This window comes from Hippocampus comes, unplaced genomic scaffold, assembly GCF_001891065.2.
Source record: "Hippocampus comes isolate QL1 unplaced genomic scaffold, H_comes_QL1_v1.1 scaffold32, whole genome shotgun sequence".
NCBI lineage: Eukaryota > Metazoa > Chordata > Actinopteri > Syngnathiformes > Syngnathidae > Hippocampus > Hippocampus comes.
This window is the reverse complement of record NW_017806239.1, coordinates 334,228-352,797: the sequence shown is the minus strand read 5'-3', so window position 1 is coordinate 352,797 and position 18,570 is coordinate 334,228. Positions and strand designations below refer to the sequence as shown.

Sequence of the window (18,570 nt, the reverse complement as noted above, 5' to 3'; positions counted from 1 at the left end):
GTTTGGGGTTTTTTTTTTTTTAGAAAGAAAAAATTAAAAAAAAAAAAAAAAAAAAAAAGTCATGATCCACTGGTCCTACCTTTGTTTGTGTATTGTACCATTCACAGAGCACGCTTAAGGAGCAGTGCACGCTCCTGTGAACTGGAGTATCGCTCTGCTGCAACGCCGCCGCCTCAATCTCCTCCTCCTCCTCATCATCAGCAGCAGCCACCAATGTGTCCATCAACCTCTCCAAGACCCTCTTCATCAGGTGCTTCAAAGCTGAAACAGGAGCACATACACCGCACTGAAACCTTGTATTTCAGACTTAAACCAGAGTTCAACCCCTCTGCAATTACACAGAATGCCATCATGCATCAGCCCTGACTAGACCTCACTTAAGTAAACATTGTGTGTTTTGCTTTTTTGTTGGTAAATATAGCACTTAGGAATGACGAAATGTTAATTTGAAACATTGCCAGTACAGTCAATAAATGGTTATAATGGTGAAAGTTTGACCCTATAATTTATGTATTTATTTACTTGGGGGGAATCTTGTTTCCAAATCTAATCAACAAGCTTTGCATAAATGTGGAGTGTGGTTGATTGAAATTCCGCTGTATTATTTATTTTATTTCAACTTTCTCCATGTTGTGAATTAACTTACCTGCACATTCTTTGGCCTGGACAGAGACCACGTGAGGAGTGACAGACTGCTGGAGCAGCTCAGATAGGCTTTGGAAAGTCATGTCATGGTCTGGCACATTCACTCCTAGTGAAGATATGGGGAGATGACAAAAAAAAGGAAAATTCAATTTACATTCTTCTGTATAGTTTTTGTTGCACACTACACAGAGAACCTGCTCACGCACATTCAGGCATGCATGTGAAGAGATGTGAGAGTGACGGTGCATGCTGCACTTCTTTGGCTCGTTTTGGTTCGTTGCTCCAGCGCACTTCAACATTCGCCACAAAGTAGACTAGTATCTCTAACATCTATTTTTTGTTATTTTTGTCAACAGAGGGATGTGAACTGTAACCCAACTGTTACAAAGCCCAGGTTCTTACTACTGTCCCAAATACATCCAAAGATCACCTTTCGCATTCATCATCAACATTATCATCATCATACCAAGCATTAGCGCTGCAGTGGGAATCTCGCTGGCCCTCATCTGAGAGGCCCAGTTGCTGTGTTGGCGAGTGATGGAGCATTTCCTGGTGAAGTCCAGCAAGCTGTCCAGGACTTTCTTGTTGAGTTCATCCTGCAAAATCTGAGAGTAAACACGTTACACATTTGATACAAAGTTTTCTGCTGTTATCATTTGTCGTAATATTCGACTCTAAAATTGATTCAATGTCATTTTATGAAATGAGTATGGGGAAGTATGGGAACGTCGTAACCCATGGGTCAATTCAGGTTCTCAGTTCTGGCCCTCCTGTGTTTGTGCATGTTCTACCCCTTATTGCATAGGTTTTCTTATGCTTCGATAATGGTACACACAGCTAGCTGCCTTTCATACAGACAACTAGGATTCGATTCCTGGGCACCGTTGAGGTGGATTGCGTCATCTGGAGTAAAAACTATGCCAAACAGTGAGTGACAAGCCTAAAATCACTGATACTCTGGCTCCCAAAACCATGCATGTTAATGTAATGGAATAGTCAAAATTGTCCATAGGTCTGAATTTGAATGATTTTTCATCAATCACTATAGATAATGGATGGATTCCCAACCTTATTATAAAACATTACTCTAGTGATGTGCTTTTTTTGCTGTCACCAGAGGTTGTTTGGAAAATAGCATACCATTCAGGCTACTGGAACTGGGGAGCCTACATCTCTCATGTGTAAACATGCAATAGATTTTAAGGACAAACGTCATCTCTCGACAACCCTTTGTCAATGTGTCAACCATTCAACGTGTACCATTGTATGAAATACCTCTATATCCGTTTTTGTCTTATTCCATAAATCATGGAAGAGTCTGAACCGTATGTCACTGGTCTCCGCGCCTTTGCAGCCATGAGTGAAATGGTCGTCTGTGGGCGAGGGGAATACAATTTAAGACACAAAAGCGATAACTACAACTGCTGAAGCTTAATAATGGCAACGGAAGTCTCATTTTACCTAAACTGAGGGAGCTTGTTTTCTTCTTCTTGGTGTTTGGCTTGAAAACAAAACAACCCTAGAACGTGGAGTTAGTGTCAGAAAGTACGCAGACAAAAAAGAAATACTAAAATTCCAGTAAATATTACCGTTGATACTGAAGACGTGGACATTTTTTAAACAGCCCATCAAACGGTGAAATTGTGACAGTCCTTTCACCGGTTCGTTGATTGCGGTATTTCGTTGAAGTCCTCCAGTGAAAAGCAAAAAATTAAAATCCCCCCCGCTCCCCGTGAAAAGTCTGCTACTTCCCGCCATGATGACGTTGACGGAAAAGGTGTGTTCAAGACTCCAAATCTTTCCCATCAGCGTCACACACACGCACGCAAACACAAAACGCTAAATCATAGCTTTTTTTTCTTTTGGGCAGTAACAACTAAATCAGACATTGGAAATGAACGATAAATGCAAGCCACACCCAACTCTTTTAATTACTCACTTTAATTTACTAACATTTGCGATCTTGAACATACCTCCACGCAGTTGCCACTGAGCGAACTCTTAAAAAACACGTCCTCTAAGTGTTGTTTCCTTTTAATTAATGAGCCAAGACATCTTTTACATTTGAAAAATGTCTCAAAAATTGGATACGTACTGATGATTGTCTCGTCCAATTTTAATCATAAATTTGTACCCTCGGTCATGAGTTCTTCATCACGAAGACATTAAAAATATAAAGAAGCAATGGCGTGACTTCGTGTGATTGATGAACGCTTCAAAGCGTGTGGGGAGAGAGAGAGAGAGAGAGAGAGAGAGAGAGAGAGAGAGAGAGAGAGAGAGAGAGAGAGAGAGAAACACAGTACTGTATTACCGTAATCAGTACTGTGTGAATACGAGTGGGGCCAAAGAGCACATATTGTTGTCAAGAAATTCTGTGACTTGATTTCTCCCTTCAAATATTGTGCCCGTCACTGTGCTCTCGCTCTACTTGAATCCGATGTTCTCAAAATGTAAACAGACAACTTTTATTGCTCAGGAGACTGCCCCTACATTAACAGCATTGGTTAATTCCAACATCCATTCTTTTGTCCCTGCAATAGTTAATACACCTGTTTGTAAAAGCTATATCACACGCTCCAGTTAATGTGATGTATTTACTTTCATTTCCAAACAGAACATTTTGTCGAGTGGTTGAATGTTATGCAATTGATTCATTCAATCTAAATTAAATCTGGGTTTCAGAATTTTCTCATTCCTGATCAAAGTGATAAATTCTGAAGTGAGTTCCCTTAAATGCTCCATGATGTTGGCTAGTCTGAAACAACATTGGGGGTGGTTGCTGTCAAATTTGTGAAGCGCTTGTATGAACTTGTGAAACATTACTGCAAAGCATATCTAAGGTTATTATGCATGTTGTATGGCTGCTGCATTTATTCTTTTTACTGTACAAGAATGCCCCCGAAATATGAAATCAATGTTGTTGTATTCTTGCCGTGTGTTTAATTTTAACCATTTCATGAAAGTGTTCTTTTTGTTTTAATCGTGATAAATTTTTGTGAAACTAATTTGTCATGCATTTGTACAGCAAGACACTAACTACACACTGTCTGTGCAAGGAACCCTTATTGACAATACGCCCCTCACACCTTAAAGTACACAGACAATATTTTACAAAAAGAACAGTAACATTTTATTGAACACTTTGTGGAAGACATGTAAATATTACAGATAGGTCTACTAGTGTTGAAAAAGGATGAAATAAATACAAACGAAACATTAAATCCCATAGGGATATATAAAAACATTTTTTTCTTTAAAAGTATCCATTTAGCAAAAAAACATCTTCAGTACTAAGCATAAATACAAACATGAATCTAAAATCTATGCCCTAGGGATTACCTGGTTATTAGGACTAACATACATAATTAAAATCATCCAAGACATTTAATTTCATGGTGTATAAAATAGGCCATTTTCTCATTAACCGTGACCATTACTGTTAACAGTTGGAAATTTGATGCATTGTCAAACCATTCTGCAGCATACTTCTCAAATCCTGAGTGAGACGGAGTTGGAAATAAAACATGGGGGGCTATGATCCGCTGTAAAGCCACTTTTTTATCATGACCAAGGGCTTCATGTCTTGCAGCTGCTTCAGCAAAAGATCAGCACCGTTTGAAAACGTTTTATCCATGACTATCTTCACATTGCTCACCGATTTGAGATTATGTGGATTTCTAAAGTCTACAAGTTTCTCACAACCTCCAAAGTGATCACTGGTTTTAGTTCTCAAAGCAGTCCTTTGTTTATGGGTTTGTCGTCTTTTGGATGGCAGCTCTGCAGTAGGCTTATCGCTCAGTTTGCGTTTGGTGGGGTGGGTCGACTCGGCGGTTTCCAAGAACTTAAGGAAAGAGTCCTCCAGCCCCAAAGGTTTGAAAGACCCTGCCATGGCGTTAACGTCCTCTTGCTGCTCTTGGGCTACGGGGGTACCAGGATTTGAGTTCTCTCTTGAGCCGCTAACAGTCATACGAGTGCGAAGGGTTTGTATCCTCTCGGGACAAGCTGGTGTTGGATTGACAGGTTTTCGGGGACGCCCTCTTTTAACGCCGCCTTCCGTCCCAGTTGAGGCTTGTGACTCGAGGCTTTCGTCGTTAGAAAGCTTGCTGTCCTCTTGGCTTATTCTTTCCACCAACTCCTCTGCGTTTTGTTCAGTGGATTTGTCGCCCTCCTCTGGCTCGGACTCCTCAGAGGATGCGCACGATGCGCCGTCTGATTTGTCGGCGTCTTTGAATCTGTACTTTTTGCAGAAAATGAACTGGCTCCTCTGGTCTTCGATGTATCTCTCTGTGAGGCCATGAGTCACGTAATGCTTAAAAATACTTCTTTCTGCTTCCTCAATTGTGTCGCAGCCTATTAGCATGCATGGGTACTGCAATGGCCACTTCTTCGTGCACATGGCTGTGGCTTCATCGTGGGTTTTAAGTGTAGGCTTCCCAAAATTGGTCCAGTGTTCAATGGTCTTTCCTTCTTTTTTCTTGACATTTTTCTTCTTCAATTTGAATTTGTTTTCCACGTTTTCCTTTCCATTGTTCATCCCCGTGAACAGCCCTATAGATCTATTCCTTCTTCCGTCAGTTGATTTTGGCTCATAAACATAGTCGTGCTTTTTTATCAGGTGGCGAAGAAGATTCGACTTGGTGGAGTAAAAGCGCTCGCAGCCCTCATACTCGCACTTAAAAGTGGTATCAACTGAGCCGCTCTCCGAGACGGCAATTTCTTTGTGGAAATTCTTGATGTGCTCGATGTACTTGTCCACCGAGTTAAAGGGCAGGGCGCACTCGGGCCGATCGCAGGTGAAAGTCCCGATGACCATGCTCGCCATCATTGAAGTGGCTTTGTCGCGTGTGAATTTGTGAAGCAAAAGGTAATGTTGCACTAGCCTTGTGACTCCCATGAACACACGAGAGCAGTTTTTCACTTGACACCTGACTTCGTGTCCTTTGCCCACAATCTCATAGCTCTCTTGACCGTTTGGTACGCTCATCATCTCGGGGCTGCTCTCTGCTTTGCTTGGAGGCAGGGATGCCTGATGCATGGCCCGGTAATGGAGGATCAAATTGTGCTGGATGGTAAATGCAGCAGTGCAACCTTCATGAACACAGCGATATGGTCTGTACGGACTGAAGGCGTTGTCGGCGTCACACATTTTAAGCCCCATTCTTTTTTGAAGCTTTTTGTGGACTTCATCGAGGTTGGGAGTGTTTTTGGAGCTGCTTGCTTTTTCTGGGGAAGATGAAGCAGAACCAGGAGGAAGGCTGAACTTCGGTTCCCTTATTTTGCTGACTGTGTGATGCTCTTTTGCTTTCGTGAGACCACATTTCTCTGTTAAACCAAATTTGTGTTGGCCATCTGGACATGTAGCCGCCAGCGTCAGCTGCTCTTGGGACTTTTCAGGATCAGCCTGCATGTCCTCAACCAATGGCCTGTTATCTAAATAGGTTTGCACCGGTGGCAAACAGGTGACAGTTGATGTTGCATGTGGGAAGCCGTCGTCGATGAGATTTCCTGGTGAAGCAAGGTGAGGGGCTTCTGAATTGGTTGCACTGTCAGGTTGAGGTACAATTTCAATATCAAGGGGCTCCTGTTTGATATAGGGAAATCCAACTGTGGACTTTGCGACGCCACTTGTGTCGGGGTCAGCCTCACTCGTGTGCGAAAGGTTCAATCGGACTACTTGCTGTCTATTTCGAGCACTTATCTTATACTTCAGTGCTTCTGCCTTTGACAATCGGTGGACCTTCTCATAGTGGATTCTCAAGCCTGTCGTTCTTGTAAAGGTTTTGGCGCAAATCTGGCAAGTGTACGGAGACAGTTTGGATGGACATCGTTTCAGTTCTTCAATCATCTCATTAGAGTAATCGTGCATTTTATTCAAATGTCTGAATAATGCCTCCTTTGTCATGAATGAGTAATCGCAATCTTCTCTGACACATTTAAAAGGTTTCGCTGATTTTGCTAAAACCTTGTCATCTTTCTTGCTTGGTGTGGGTTTGCTTTTTTTAAGTTCAGAGGTCGTATCGCAATGGGTGAGACTTTGCTCTAAGGACAAATTACCCCGCATCTTCTCTTGGGCAGCTTCAATCAAATCCAACCTTTGAAAGGCATTGGAGATTTCCATCAAGTGATCTTCTTGATGAGGTGGAGCGGTGACAGTGTAAGATAGCCCTGCTGCCTTCTCTTGCTGACTTTCGAGGGCGGCGGCAGAGACATTTGAAAAGTCGGTTATATTTGTATTTTGGGGTTCTTGTTTCAGCGCCGCGGAAGAGTTCAGAGGTGTAAAGCTACATGATTCCTGCGGGAAATCACCATTTGACAAGTTAAAAATGGCTCCATTAGTTTCCGGGACGTGTGGGTCATTGAGAAAATCAAGAAAGGATGTTGGCAGATCAGCAGTCAGGTCAATTTCATCTAACGGCCTGCACTGTGAGCGTTTAGACAGATGACCTCCGAGGGACTTTGTGCTTGTGAACTCTCTGAAGCACCTCCGACAAATCACCTTGCCATCCTTAATAATGGCTGGCCATTTGGTTCGCTTGCTTAGCTTGCCACGCTTTCCTTTTGGGCCGTCAGTGTCATCTTTTTCATCAGTAGCTTCACTTTCTGCATTAGTACAGTCTCCTTCAAAGTGAAAGACGGTCGGGGCGACACTGTGTGGGCTAAGCATGCCATCCACAGCATTGTCCATTTGTCCATATCCAGGGGCTGCTATGTTTTCTGTTTTAATTAATTTCCCCGCAGCTTTTGATGTTTCTTGGGCCTCTGGGCTCAGACATTTCATAGGAATATCAACTGGTGAACTCTGAGTCACCGAGTTATCACTCTGAGCATACGGAGTGTGGTAGCTTCCTTCAGGTAGACTGTGAATGGTCGACATGCTGTCCCCATTATCCGACTGTCCTGCCATGTTTCCACTGGTTTTCTTTCCCTCCACTGAAACTCCCCTGCCATCGGGGGGCATTAGTCCAAACTGATTCACGCCATTGTGCATTTGCCCTCCGTTGTCAAGCATCAATGAACTGGATAAATACTGGGACATCAAACTTGAATCCGATGCAACATGAGACCCAGCGGCTCCATGTAAAGCCGTCATCGAGTGCTCTCTTTCAGCTGGGAGGGAAGCTGTGGTTGGATACGGCTCGGGCTGCCACTGAAGATAGCTGCGGGAGGGGCACTCGTTCACATTGAAGGCATCTGGGTAGCAGCTGTTCAGTTGAGGTGAAGACCACGACTGGGACCCATCGGGCTGACTGATTTCCCCAGTATTGTTGGCGCTCCCCCAGGATGGGTACAGTGTGGGGTTCACCATCGGAGTGATGGGCACAGGGTCCATTGAGCTGGGATAAGACTGAGCAGGTGAGGTGGAACATCCCGCTGGGTAATCGATTTGCTCCATCCCGGGTTTGTTGCATAGGGGTCCGGACTGATTTGGTGGCTGATTTGGCGGGTTGTTGTTACCGTTGGGAAACTGTCTGCGCACAGCTACTCCAGCTGGTGCCTTTTTTGCTGTAATTCTGGCCACTTTGTTGTATTTCTTGGCCAACTTCCAGTCCTCAAAGATTTCAGGATGTTGCTTCTTCACGTGTCTCGACAAACTTTTGTTTGTACTGTAAGCCCTTGTGCACTCGTTTTGCGGGCAGCTATGCAAGTTTTCCTCGTTACTGGATACAGCAGGCATTCCTGGGGGATATCCCTGCAGTGAAGAAGGGATTTCTGTCTTGATTTGGTTCGAAGAAATCATTTGTGGTATCGCTTTCTGAAAATCATCAGCTTGTGTGTTATTTTGCCCTGCTGCGGGTTGACTTGTCATGACATTGGTTGCACTGGGGACAGGGTGCGGGAGAGTCTTCACTTGCTCTGCCATTGCCTGGTGTGCATGCTGAGCCTCCAGTGCCGCTTTCAAGGCAGCGGGCGCTGTGTTCGGGTTTGTTAGTGGAGTGTAGCATTTGTCTGGGTCTTTCAGTTCAATATGTGCCACAGAATTCAACATGTTTTCGATCGAATGTTTCACTCTAACGGGAATGAGCTCTTTCGCAACCTCTGGGGAACTGCATGGTGATGTGTTTGCCTTTGATGCTTCATTCACAAAAGCATCTGAATTACTCGTGTCGAGGCAAATGGCAGCAGGTTGCATGTCTGCTTGACATGGCATATTCTCCTGTGGCGGGTCAACTTTAGGAAAGACTGGAGCGCTCTCATCAATGACGACAACATTGTTGACTGCATTGTTGGTATTGTGGATCTGTTGGTGAGATAAGAACTGCCCCTGCGAGTAGAATGTTTTACCGCAGTCATCTGTCGAGCAGGTGTAAGTAAGGTAATGCTGAGCTTCGTGATCGTACAAAAGGTAGGCCTCGCTGAAAATCTGCCCGCAGTTTGGAAACATACACTGGGCCTTAAACTCTGAGTGTGTTTTCCGATGCATGAGAAGTTCCGAATTGGAATTAAAGTTGGCCTTGCAACCCAGTTGTATGCATATGTATGGTTTGCTGCCACAATGCATCTGCAAATGATCATTGAGATGTTGAACATTAACAAACTGCCGCCTGCAATACTGGCACACCACTTTTTGTTTCTGTATCTCCAAAAACCTCATGGCCTCTTCGTCGTCTTTGTGTGACCTGACATGAGCCATGAGGTTGCGGAAAAACTTGAACGCTTTGGAGCAATTTTTAACAGGACAGAAGCAATCTTGACTTATTTGTGTGACAGGTGTCATTTGCTCAACCTTCACTGGTTGGATACCAGTTTGGGAGTCATTACTCACAGGACTATTCAACGTTGTAGGAACACATTTCATACTTTTTGATGGACTTTTAGGAGACTGGGGTAGTTTTATCCCCTTTCTTACTGTTTTCATTGCTGCAAGCCGCTCTTTACAGGACTGCTTGACATGTGATGCCACATGTGGCTCTAAAACCTCTTTACTTTCAAAGCTGTCTGCACAAATAGGACATAGATACACTCCATCTTTAAAATGCTTCTGAGCGTGCCGAACTATTCTGTGACCCAAGAACTCCTTGTCACACAGAACACAATACTGCATGTAGGCTCGCCAGTTTCGAAAGCGAGCTGATACAAATCCTTGCTCCCGAAGTTTCTTTGCTTCTCTGTTTTTTTCTTTTTCGTCTGCGATTTCATTGAGTTCATTTGTAGTGGTTAACAGAAAGTCCTCCAGGTCTTTGTACTCCGGCAGTTTTCCCTGTGTACTTTCCACCTCTTGTTCGTCCGTGTCGTTGAGCGTGTCAATGGATGACACGATAGCTGCTTCCTCGCCCATCAGTGCCAAGCAATTGCATTTCAATGTTTTCCAGTCCCAGAACTCTGGATCAAAAGGCCACTGTGTCTTCAAGGCCAGCAGTAACTCACAGCGTAAGGAATTGGGCACCGGCAGACTCCCGTCCTCCTCGGGCTTTTGATCCGGTTCGTTGTACAGTGACTCAACGGCATAGTAGGAGTCAACAGTTGGTTGGAGGAGGAATTCAGTCAGCTGGCATGCACGCTTCACTTCAAGATCAGTCGGCAAGATGCAGGAAATAGTCTTGCAGATCGTAGATTTGCTATCCGTGTGGTCACTTGAGGTCATTTTCAGAGCTTGAATGCACATTTCCACACAAACTGGAAGCCCCACTTCTCCAACCTGCACATGACACAGAAAAAATGATTTGTAGAAGCTTGCTGAAGTGGATAACAAATACACTTGCTCTACTGGAGTTGTGTTTTTTTGTTACCTCATTCTGGATGACTTTGATAAGGAATAGAATGTGACAGACACTTCTGCAGAGGAGAGCCATCTCTTTGCTGTGGCTGAGGAAGGAGTCGGCGGAAGACTCCAAACGCATGAGTAGCTTACTCCAGAATAGCGTCAATTCCCTGCAAAAAGATGACGAAGAATGAAGTTGGCAAGCGAGACAATCGAATGGAAGGACAGAAATATACTGGTGTCCCCTAAATAAGCGCACAGAATGCTGCCAATGTGAGAAGTTCCGAGTTAACATTGAATGAACAATTCGTGATACTAATAGAAGATATCAACATTTGTTAGTGACATGGTGTTTGGACAGATTATTTCAGTTCCTCTGAAAAAAAGTCTCCCCAGACACCTCTAAAGTTACAAGTACTGCAGCAAGAGTTCTGAGGACATTTTTTTCAGGACAAACTTCCACACTTACCAGGCACAATAAACGTCTCCTTGAAGAAGTTGTCGCTTTAGAAAGGCGGAACATAAGCACTGTGCTCCTTTCTCATCTCCCTCAGACTCCAAGTTACAGATCATTTCCAGAGCATCTTTGCAGTCTATTGATGATATCTACAGAGGCCAAAGAAACAGCCATTACAGGTGGAATCAATCAGCAAAGGGCAGTCAGAACATGAGCAATTGTGCCTGTCAGGCACAGCACCACACCAGGGCTAGGAGGTGCTACAGCACCATCAGAAATCTGTGTAGTCCCCGTAAAGCCCACCCAGCATTGTATTTTCCATATTCAAGGAATTTTATTGATGTAATAAAGGCTACATGTTCTTTGGTAAAAGTTGGGTACAATTGTTTGCGATACTGTTCTGCCAGATCCAGTTGTTTCTACTGACTTTCAACAGCAAAGTTCATGGCCAATACATCAAACATGCAGAACAGGGTTTTCCATGAAATCATATAGAACAGTGGTTCTTAACCTTATTAGAGGTACCAAACCCATCCAGTTCATATGGACATTCATTGAACCCCATATTAGTGGAAACTATTTATTTATTTATTTATTTAACACATTCAAGACATTAAAAATGCATTTAATAACAGAAAGAGACCTATGTTGTTTTTTTTTTTATTGTCAACAAAATGAATCTCCATGCACCTTCAAAAAGTGTTCCTTCAGTTTTGCCGGTGCGAGACTACAGTTGCTCAACTTGGCATGACAAAGCATGCAGATAGGAGGCTGAGCCCCATCACGGACCGTGATGCATGTGAATCCATGTTGTACATATTCGTCCGACCACTTTCATTCTTTGCTCGACATGGTTAGCATGTTAGCACGACAGTCATATGTTGACTACTGAGCGAACTAAATTTCCCGCTGCGCTGATTGCACAAGCAATGTAATGTGATCATCTGCAGCCAGTGATGGCCAAACGGGCGTGTCATAACTTGACATCTTGAGTCGGTTGTGTCTTAACCTCCATGGCAGAGGCTCCATCAAACCCATGAGACCGATTCACCGGACCGCAACTGTTCGATCGAACCCAGGTTAAGAACCACAGATATAGACAGTCAAAAGTGTCCTGTTGACGGTGAAAATTGCAGACTAATTCATACACAAGATGGGAAATGAGATGCTTCTTACCTCTTCCATGAGCTGCTCCTGACTTTTGGTCATGCAAATACAGAGCAAGTAGGTTTGTTTGAAGTTCCATTTTCCTTCATATCCTGGGTACTCTGAGCACATCTTTGCAAGGGCGGCGGCTTTATCAACACTGTCCACTTTGATAAGGTGCTTTATGCGCATGCTGAGAAGAGTGGGGCCTTCCAACTCAAGATACTCGTGAACTAAAGAATAGGAAAGAAGAAAGAGGAAAGGTGAGATAGTGCATATGGAAGACATGAAAGCAACGTGCAATAAACTGTGTGTGAGAGCCAGAACCTTGCTCAGTTTGAGGGATGGTGTTGGACAAGATGCTGCTGAGTGTGGTGTTGGACCAGATGCCATCTTGCTGTGCCAGAGCAAAAAGTGGACGAAGCTGTGCACTCCCACTTTCTTGCAAAAGGCTGTGTGCCAACTGTAACAGAAGACAAATGAATATGTAGTCATTGACTAATTTATTTTTGCCTGCCCACACTTATTAACCAAATTAATATATCAATCCATATATATTGTCAGGTCCAGCTCAACTCAAACGTTTTGCCATTACTTCAGACTGGCCTATCGCCGCATAGATAAGCATCCAAGAAGCCCACTAACAGCTAAGGGGGATACTGACCTTCATGGAGGACCTAAACTCCTCCCATAAGGCACCAGGGATGTGCTGGGGCAATAAGAGAACCAGCTCCGCACAGCTCCTGCGAACCCAAACATTCGGCATTTCTTATGGCCACATTTAGTTGCAATCACAAATGACTGTTGCAAGGACACCCATTCATCGTTAATGATGAACAGGAAAGATGGACTTGTAACATGAATCTCTGTGTGTGTCTGAACAATTCAAAACACTGTTCTCTAATGACTATGTCATACATATAAATGATGAAATGGTTGCATGCTGTTTTTGTCCGTGTGTAGTTTGATTGTAGAGAATTAACAGACGCTTCAGTGGGTATGACTAATGAGCACCAGTATAACTGCTGTACCAAAAAAGATACATTCACAAAGACAATCGTTAACTATTTTGATTAACACTATCAGAAAGGTATCAATGTAATGTGTTTATTATTATGGTTGCATCAGTGTAAAATCTCAATATTTAGCCCATTGGGTGTAGCTAAAATAAGGTGTACAATAAAACTCACAGTGCACGTCTACATACTGGTGTGTGATTCTTAGCCATGGAGCTGCGTGCCAAAGTTGGGCCGCGAGCAGCACTTTGTGGGCCGCAAAATAATCGAAGGGATAGTTTACTTGTTTGGCAATTTCCAGCAGTAAAAAGTTAATATTGTGTCTATACTGTATTGGATAACATAATTATTTTTCATGTACAATTTTTAAAAAAACACTTTTTGCCACTTGCTGGCAACTGAACATGACATTGGATGTACTCAGGGCCAAACAATGACCAATCATGAGGCGTGACATAGAAACCAAACATCCAACGCTCCTAAGGAGGTTACATTTTTCAAAAGAAAACAAAATAGACAACAGCTACAAAAAATAAGCAATTCATGACAATGACAAGCATCTCTAAAAATGCTTTGAAAAGCGAGTGACCTCATAGCGTTCACCATGGTGAAAGAGCTGGTTCTACCTGCAACTGTGCCATACGTAAGACGATTAAAGAGAACGCAGCAAAGGAACTGCGAACTAACTATCCCGCTGTCAATAGACCACATCGCAAGCATGCCATCCAACATTTAAAAGCTTATGGCAAGAATAAAAAATTGAGAATTTTTCCCTTTGCAACTCGATGAAGCCAGCGCTGTCATAAATGCCACTGGGCCGTGTTTTTTTTTTTTTTTTGCAAGCACATCATGTCCTCTATCACAGTGAGGTGAGATGGCTCTCAAAAGGACTGGTACTTAATTGTTTGTTTTAACTAAGGAATGATGGCTTCTCTTTAAACAGTTTAATCTGTACGTGGATTCGAATTAATGATTAAATACAAGCAAATGAAGTCAATAGCCAACTATACGTCAACACAAATCAGAATGTCAGAAAGGGCCCCGGGACAATCTGTCCAGGAAACGTGGGCCCCAAGGTCAAAAAATTAAGAAGCCCTGGTTTAGATCACTGAAAACAACCAAAATAACAAACAAAATTGTGTACAATTTATCTTGTTTAAGCGATCAGCGTGAGTTTTGTCTTGACAAAAGAACTTGGAATAGAGCTCTTGGATCGGGTATTATCAACTTGTAACATGCAAGCTAGACCTGTGGCTAGTGAGTGTATGTTGACACCCATGAGGATCTGTTGTGTTTAAAAGTTAGTGTGCAAATGCAGTGCTACTTAGCATGTTACTCTCCCTGCCTGCAATTCCATGTGGATTTCGGTACATGTGTATTTATTTCTACGGCAAGGTTGCCGTCAAACACACTGCCATTTGTTACATGTACTCTGTGAATAATGAATCGCTGTCCAACGTATAAAGCAGAAGCGATGAATACTACAACCGGCCTCATAATTATTGTAGTTTCCGATGGTGTTCTAATATTTTGGTTATCTTATTTAGCTACAAAAGTGACGGATTCTGAAAGGAAACTCAAAGTCTTCCAGCAATTGACTGAATTCTTTGACAGTGTGTTAAGACTGAATGAAGACCGTTTCCAGGGCTCATACATACAATGTTAACTTTTCAAGTAGGAGTGGCACATTTTCACATTCGGAGGAGAGACAGGAGGCGGCATTGGCGAAGCTGAGGATAGCCACCGTGTAGACCTCCAGCAAAGGCAGTGGATCCTCGTCAGTTTTCCAACGGCCGGCATAATCCACCAGGGCCTGACAGGAAAAAACACAAGATAGTCAGTGTAAAGCTCATACAAGTTAGCCATTCCCAATGGGAAAGAATGTGCTAATATTGATTTCAATTGTTCCTCCTAATTTACATTGCTCTAAGATGACGAATCACTATTAATCAAATAGATGCCACTTGTTCCTTAACACCAACCTTCTATTTTCCTATCACACTTTTGGATGGACCACACTATGATCACTTGCACTGAAATACAATACAAGATCTCTATTAAATTATCTGCATTTACAAAAACAACCCAAAATGGTGAGATAAATTGTGGTTCTGTAAAATACTACACACATGCGGTCTTTTTGCGCCACAACAGTTGTTCAACAAATCAACCATGTTTTTCCTAGAATGTCAAAGAAAATTACAACAGGATCATTCAAGACAATAGAAAAATTAAAACCCTACGATGCTTGTATGACATTTTTCCATACATTTACGTTAAAACACTTGGTGTGCGCAAACAGTCGTGCCCCGTATTCACAAACGGGGTAAATTAAGTCTTTTATGTGGGTTTTATAATTAATGCACATTCAACTGTATTCTCATGTATACAATAACCGAACACTGGCCTTGAACAAATAAACAAAAAAAAAACTATCTTTTAGAAGAACAAGTAAAAATGCATGGTCAGAGACAACCTTTGGCAACTACCGATTGTGACTCTATGTTGACTATTTGTTGTTCATCAAACATCCTAATTTTTGGCTCTTTTTTTTTGCCGAACAGGATGATTTCAGATAATAAAACAAAAATAATACTCTTTTTGCAAATCTATTAGATCTAATTAAAATTGTTGTTATAAAACAGTTACAAATAGTCTATCGATCCTGCCATTATCTGAACCGCTTTATTTTCACGAGGGTCACACATAGACGAAAAAACATTTGCACTCACAATCACACCTTGGGACAATTTAGAGTGTTCAATCGATCTACCGTGGATGTTTTTGGAATATGGGAGGAAACCGGAGTACCTCGACAAAACCCAAGCAGTCGCAGGGAGAACATGCAAACTCCACGCAGGCAAACCGGAGCCCGGAATCGAACCCATGACCTACGTACTGTGAGGGAAACATGCTAACCAGTCTTCACCACGCTGTCCAATTACAAATTATAATGACCCCATCCGTCTATCCACCCATTTTCCTCATGAGGGTCGCGGGCGTGTTGGAGTCTATCCCAGCTATTTTCAGGCAGTAGCCAGCGCACATATAGACAAACAACCACTCACTCTCACAATCACACGTAGGGACAATTTAGAGTGTTTCACTAACATGTCATGCATGTTTTGGGAATGTGGGAGGAAACTGGAGTACCCGGAGAAAACCCACGCAGGCATGGGGAGAAAATGCAAACTCTACACAGGAAGGTCAGAGCCAGACTTGAACCCTGCACCTCTGCTAACCAGTCGACCACCGTGCCGCCTAGTTATGAACCATATTCATTAATTTTATTGTAGTTTGTGATTACTACTCCTATATGTGATGAGCAAAATAAATATTGAAGAGTAGTTTGAAATGAGTCTTCAGTAAATTTTATGTGAATAAAATAAATATGCAGCCACTGTTACACTTTAATATTCTAATGAGAACCAATATCGAAATTATGAACAGAATCACCAAAAATAGCCTTTAGCAAAACAATAATGCTACCTTTTATTTGACCCTGTCAGTGTCGTATCAACAGTATATTTATCATTGTGGTTACAGTTTGCTACTAATATTCAGTGTAATTTTTATGTAGTTTTTGTATTGGTTCAAGAGTTTAACGTTCAACTCCACATAGATATAAAAAAAGCATGAAGATACTAACGTAATTAAAAATAGACTTGAACATACAGAAATCATAGATTGAATGTGCTTTATAACCCATTTCTGAAACCAATGTTACAAAAAGACGTGCATCATCAACGTTACGTACGTTACAACTCATTTTATGATCATCAATGTCCACTCAAAAGTACCACGAGGCCTGAAAGATCCCTACACTTCATTTGGACGCTGAACGACTCTTTTATTCTCTTATTACTATTCGGTGTTTGGAAACACAACAGGCCGAGCTGCACTCGCCCTTTCACACAAAGAACTTTGTTGTAAGTTGCAGGAAATCCTCAAAGGCAACCCCATTTTTGTTGGTTACCTTGTAAATATTAGAGCTAAATAGAACGGCGGGGTTATCGAGCACACGAACAGACGATATTTTCGTGGTCGTGGCAAATAAATAAAAGAATAGCGGGAGAGTAATGGAGTCAATTGACCACAGCCGCACATTCGCTACAAAAAATATCCCCCCAGCTGCAGTCACATCTCTTGCTAACGTGGCTACTTTAAATGAGCATTTCATCAGATGTGATTAGCTGGGTTAAAAATGAGTGCATGGGGCCTAAGCTAACACCTTGGTAACAGATAATTGATTTTTCCTACCTCACAAAAGTAGCCCACTTCCCCCAAGCGATCAAAATCCTCACGCAGACGACAGTACGCGAGGGGCTGTGTTTATGACGGCTCGATTACACATCCGTTACAAATGTAATCAATTCATTCTGTGCACTTTTTTATTTTTTGCCAACAACATTCGCTAACCTAGCTATCATTTTTTTCCACAGCTTGATCACTGCACAGGACAGTGGGACCCTGCATACCAGCTAGCAGCATTGATCTCCTGCTAGCAGTCTGGCCTGGGAAAATGCGAGCAACACAAGCATAGTCCGCGCACATGAGCCCGACTTGCCGCCTCCCAAATTCTTGGGTCTTTATGCAGAATTATCAAGAAGAGTAAAACATAACCGGAGGACGGGCGAAAAAGCACGCAGGCCCCACACTCCTGTTGCCCATCTCGGGGCTAGCAGCGAGCTAACAGTGCGGCTAGCGCCTTTAGCTACATTGTTGTAAGCCAATGTAGACGGACATCCTCGGCCAGGAAGCCAGAGAAGGGGACGCAGAGCGAACAGAGCTAGCCGGGGAGGAGCGGGCGAACCTGGCAAAACTCCTGGCAGAAAATCAGCGAGGCTTCCAGCGGCGACTTCGTGCTCTCCCTCAGTGCCGCGGTCAAGCCGTGGAAGCGGCCGCGGAGATCGTCGTTCGCTTTCGGTGTGTCATATTCCCTCTCCGTCTCCCCCTCCGCCATCTTCACAACAATCACGACCGCGTACGCACGCACAGATGTTACGCTGCCAGAAAGGCACACGCACGTGCACGTAGGGTGGGGGAGGGAGGAGTGGGGATTGGAGGGGGGAAGGGGCCGGTGGTGGGTGGGTCTGAGTTGGTATCAATCCGTGGGGGTGGAGCGGGGGGTATCAAAAATATGCGCGTCTCACATATACACACACACACTGTAGAATGTAAACAAAGCGTCCACGACCTAAAGAGCAGAGGTGGCGGACCTCTTTCATTCACCACTCCCTCCTCCATTTAGGGGCGAAAAAATATGATGCAATGATTGTACAAATGTTTATTACGTATTAGGTGTGTCGAACTTCAAGAAAGCTGACTGATTATCTGTTGCATCATCAAAATAACACATTTACTATCTGCTTTTTTCTTTGAAAAAAAAAATCAGCAACATTTCTGCCTATTTTCTGACATGCTACGGAGCAATCCAGTAGCTGTTCATATTCGGTTTCTGCTCATTAATAATTTTTCATTAATTAATGAATGGTACAAACATTGGACTGGTTCCCTGTCAGTTGCAGGGCACACACTGTACAAACAACCGTTCACACTCAGATTCACATTCAAAAAGCATGCATGTTTGGTTCACCGAAGGCGCT

At 43.0% G+C, this 18,570-nt stretch overlaps 2 protein-coding genes across 4 annotated transcripts in view; both read right to left on the bottom strand.

The window, feature by feature from the left end:
- Positions 1 to 2,405, bottom strand: part of orc3 (origin recognition complex, subunit 3) — a 10,681-nt gene extending 8,276 nt beyond the window's left edge. The window contains exons 1-6 of one of the 3 annotated variants that reach the window (XM_019857364.1): positions 2,235 to 2,405; positions 2,107 to 2,164; positions 1,921 to 2,018; positions 1,112 to 1,250; positions 647 to 751; positions 80 to 261 (exon numbers count right to left, since the gene is read on the bottom strand). In XM_019857364.1, the coding sequence (XP_019712923.1) occupies positions 80 to 261; positions 647 to 751; positions 1,112 to 1,250; positions 1,921 to 2,018; positions 2,107 to 2,164; positions 2,235 to 2,258 (606 nt within the window). In that variant the 5' untranslated portion in view covers positions 2,259 to 2,405. The remainder of the gene's footprint in view (positions 1 to 79; positions 262 to 646; positions 752 to 1,111; positions 1,251 to 1,920; positions 2,019 to 2,106; positions 2,165 to 2,234) is intronic. The other 2 variants (XM_019857366.1, XM_019857365.1) reach the window with 2 other exon arrangements.
- Positions 2,406 to 3,751: 1,346 nt separating this feature from the next.
- Positions 3,752 to 18,019, bottom strand: znf292a (zinc finger protein 292a). Its single transcript, XM_019857356.1, has 8 exons — positions 17,778 to 18,019; positions 14,623 to 14,777; positions 12,613 to 12,691; positions 12,276 to 12,411; positions 11,979 to 12,181; positions 10,815 to 10,951; positions 10,374 to 10,515; positions 3,752 to 10,282 (listed from the first exon to the last, which is right to left on the bottom strand). The coding sequence occupies exons 1-8, from the start codon at positions 17,925 to 17,927 to the stop codon at positions 4,178 to 4,180; spliced, it is 7,107 nt and encodes a 2,368-aa protein (XP_019712915.1). The 5' UTR covers positions 17,928 to 18,019; the 3' UTR covers positions 3,752 to 4,177.
- Between the last annotated feature and the right edge of the window lie 551 nt (positions 18,020 to 18,570).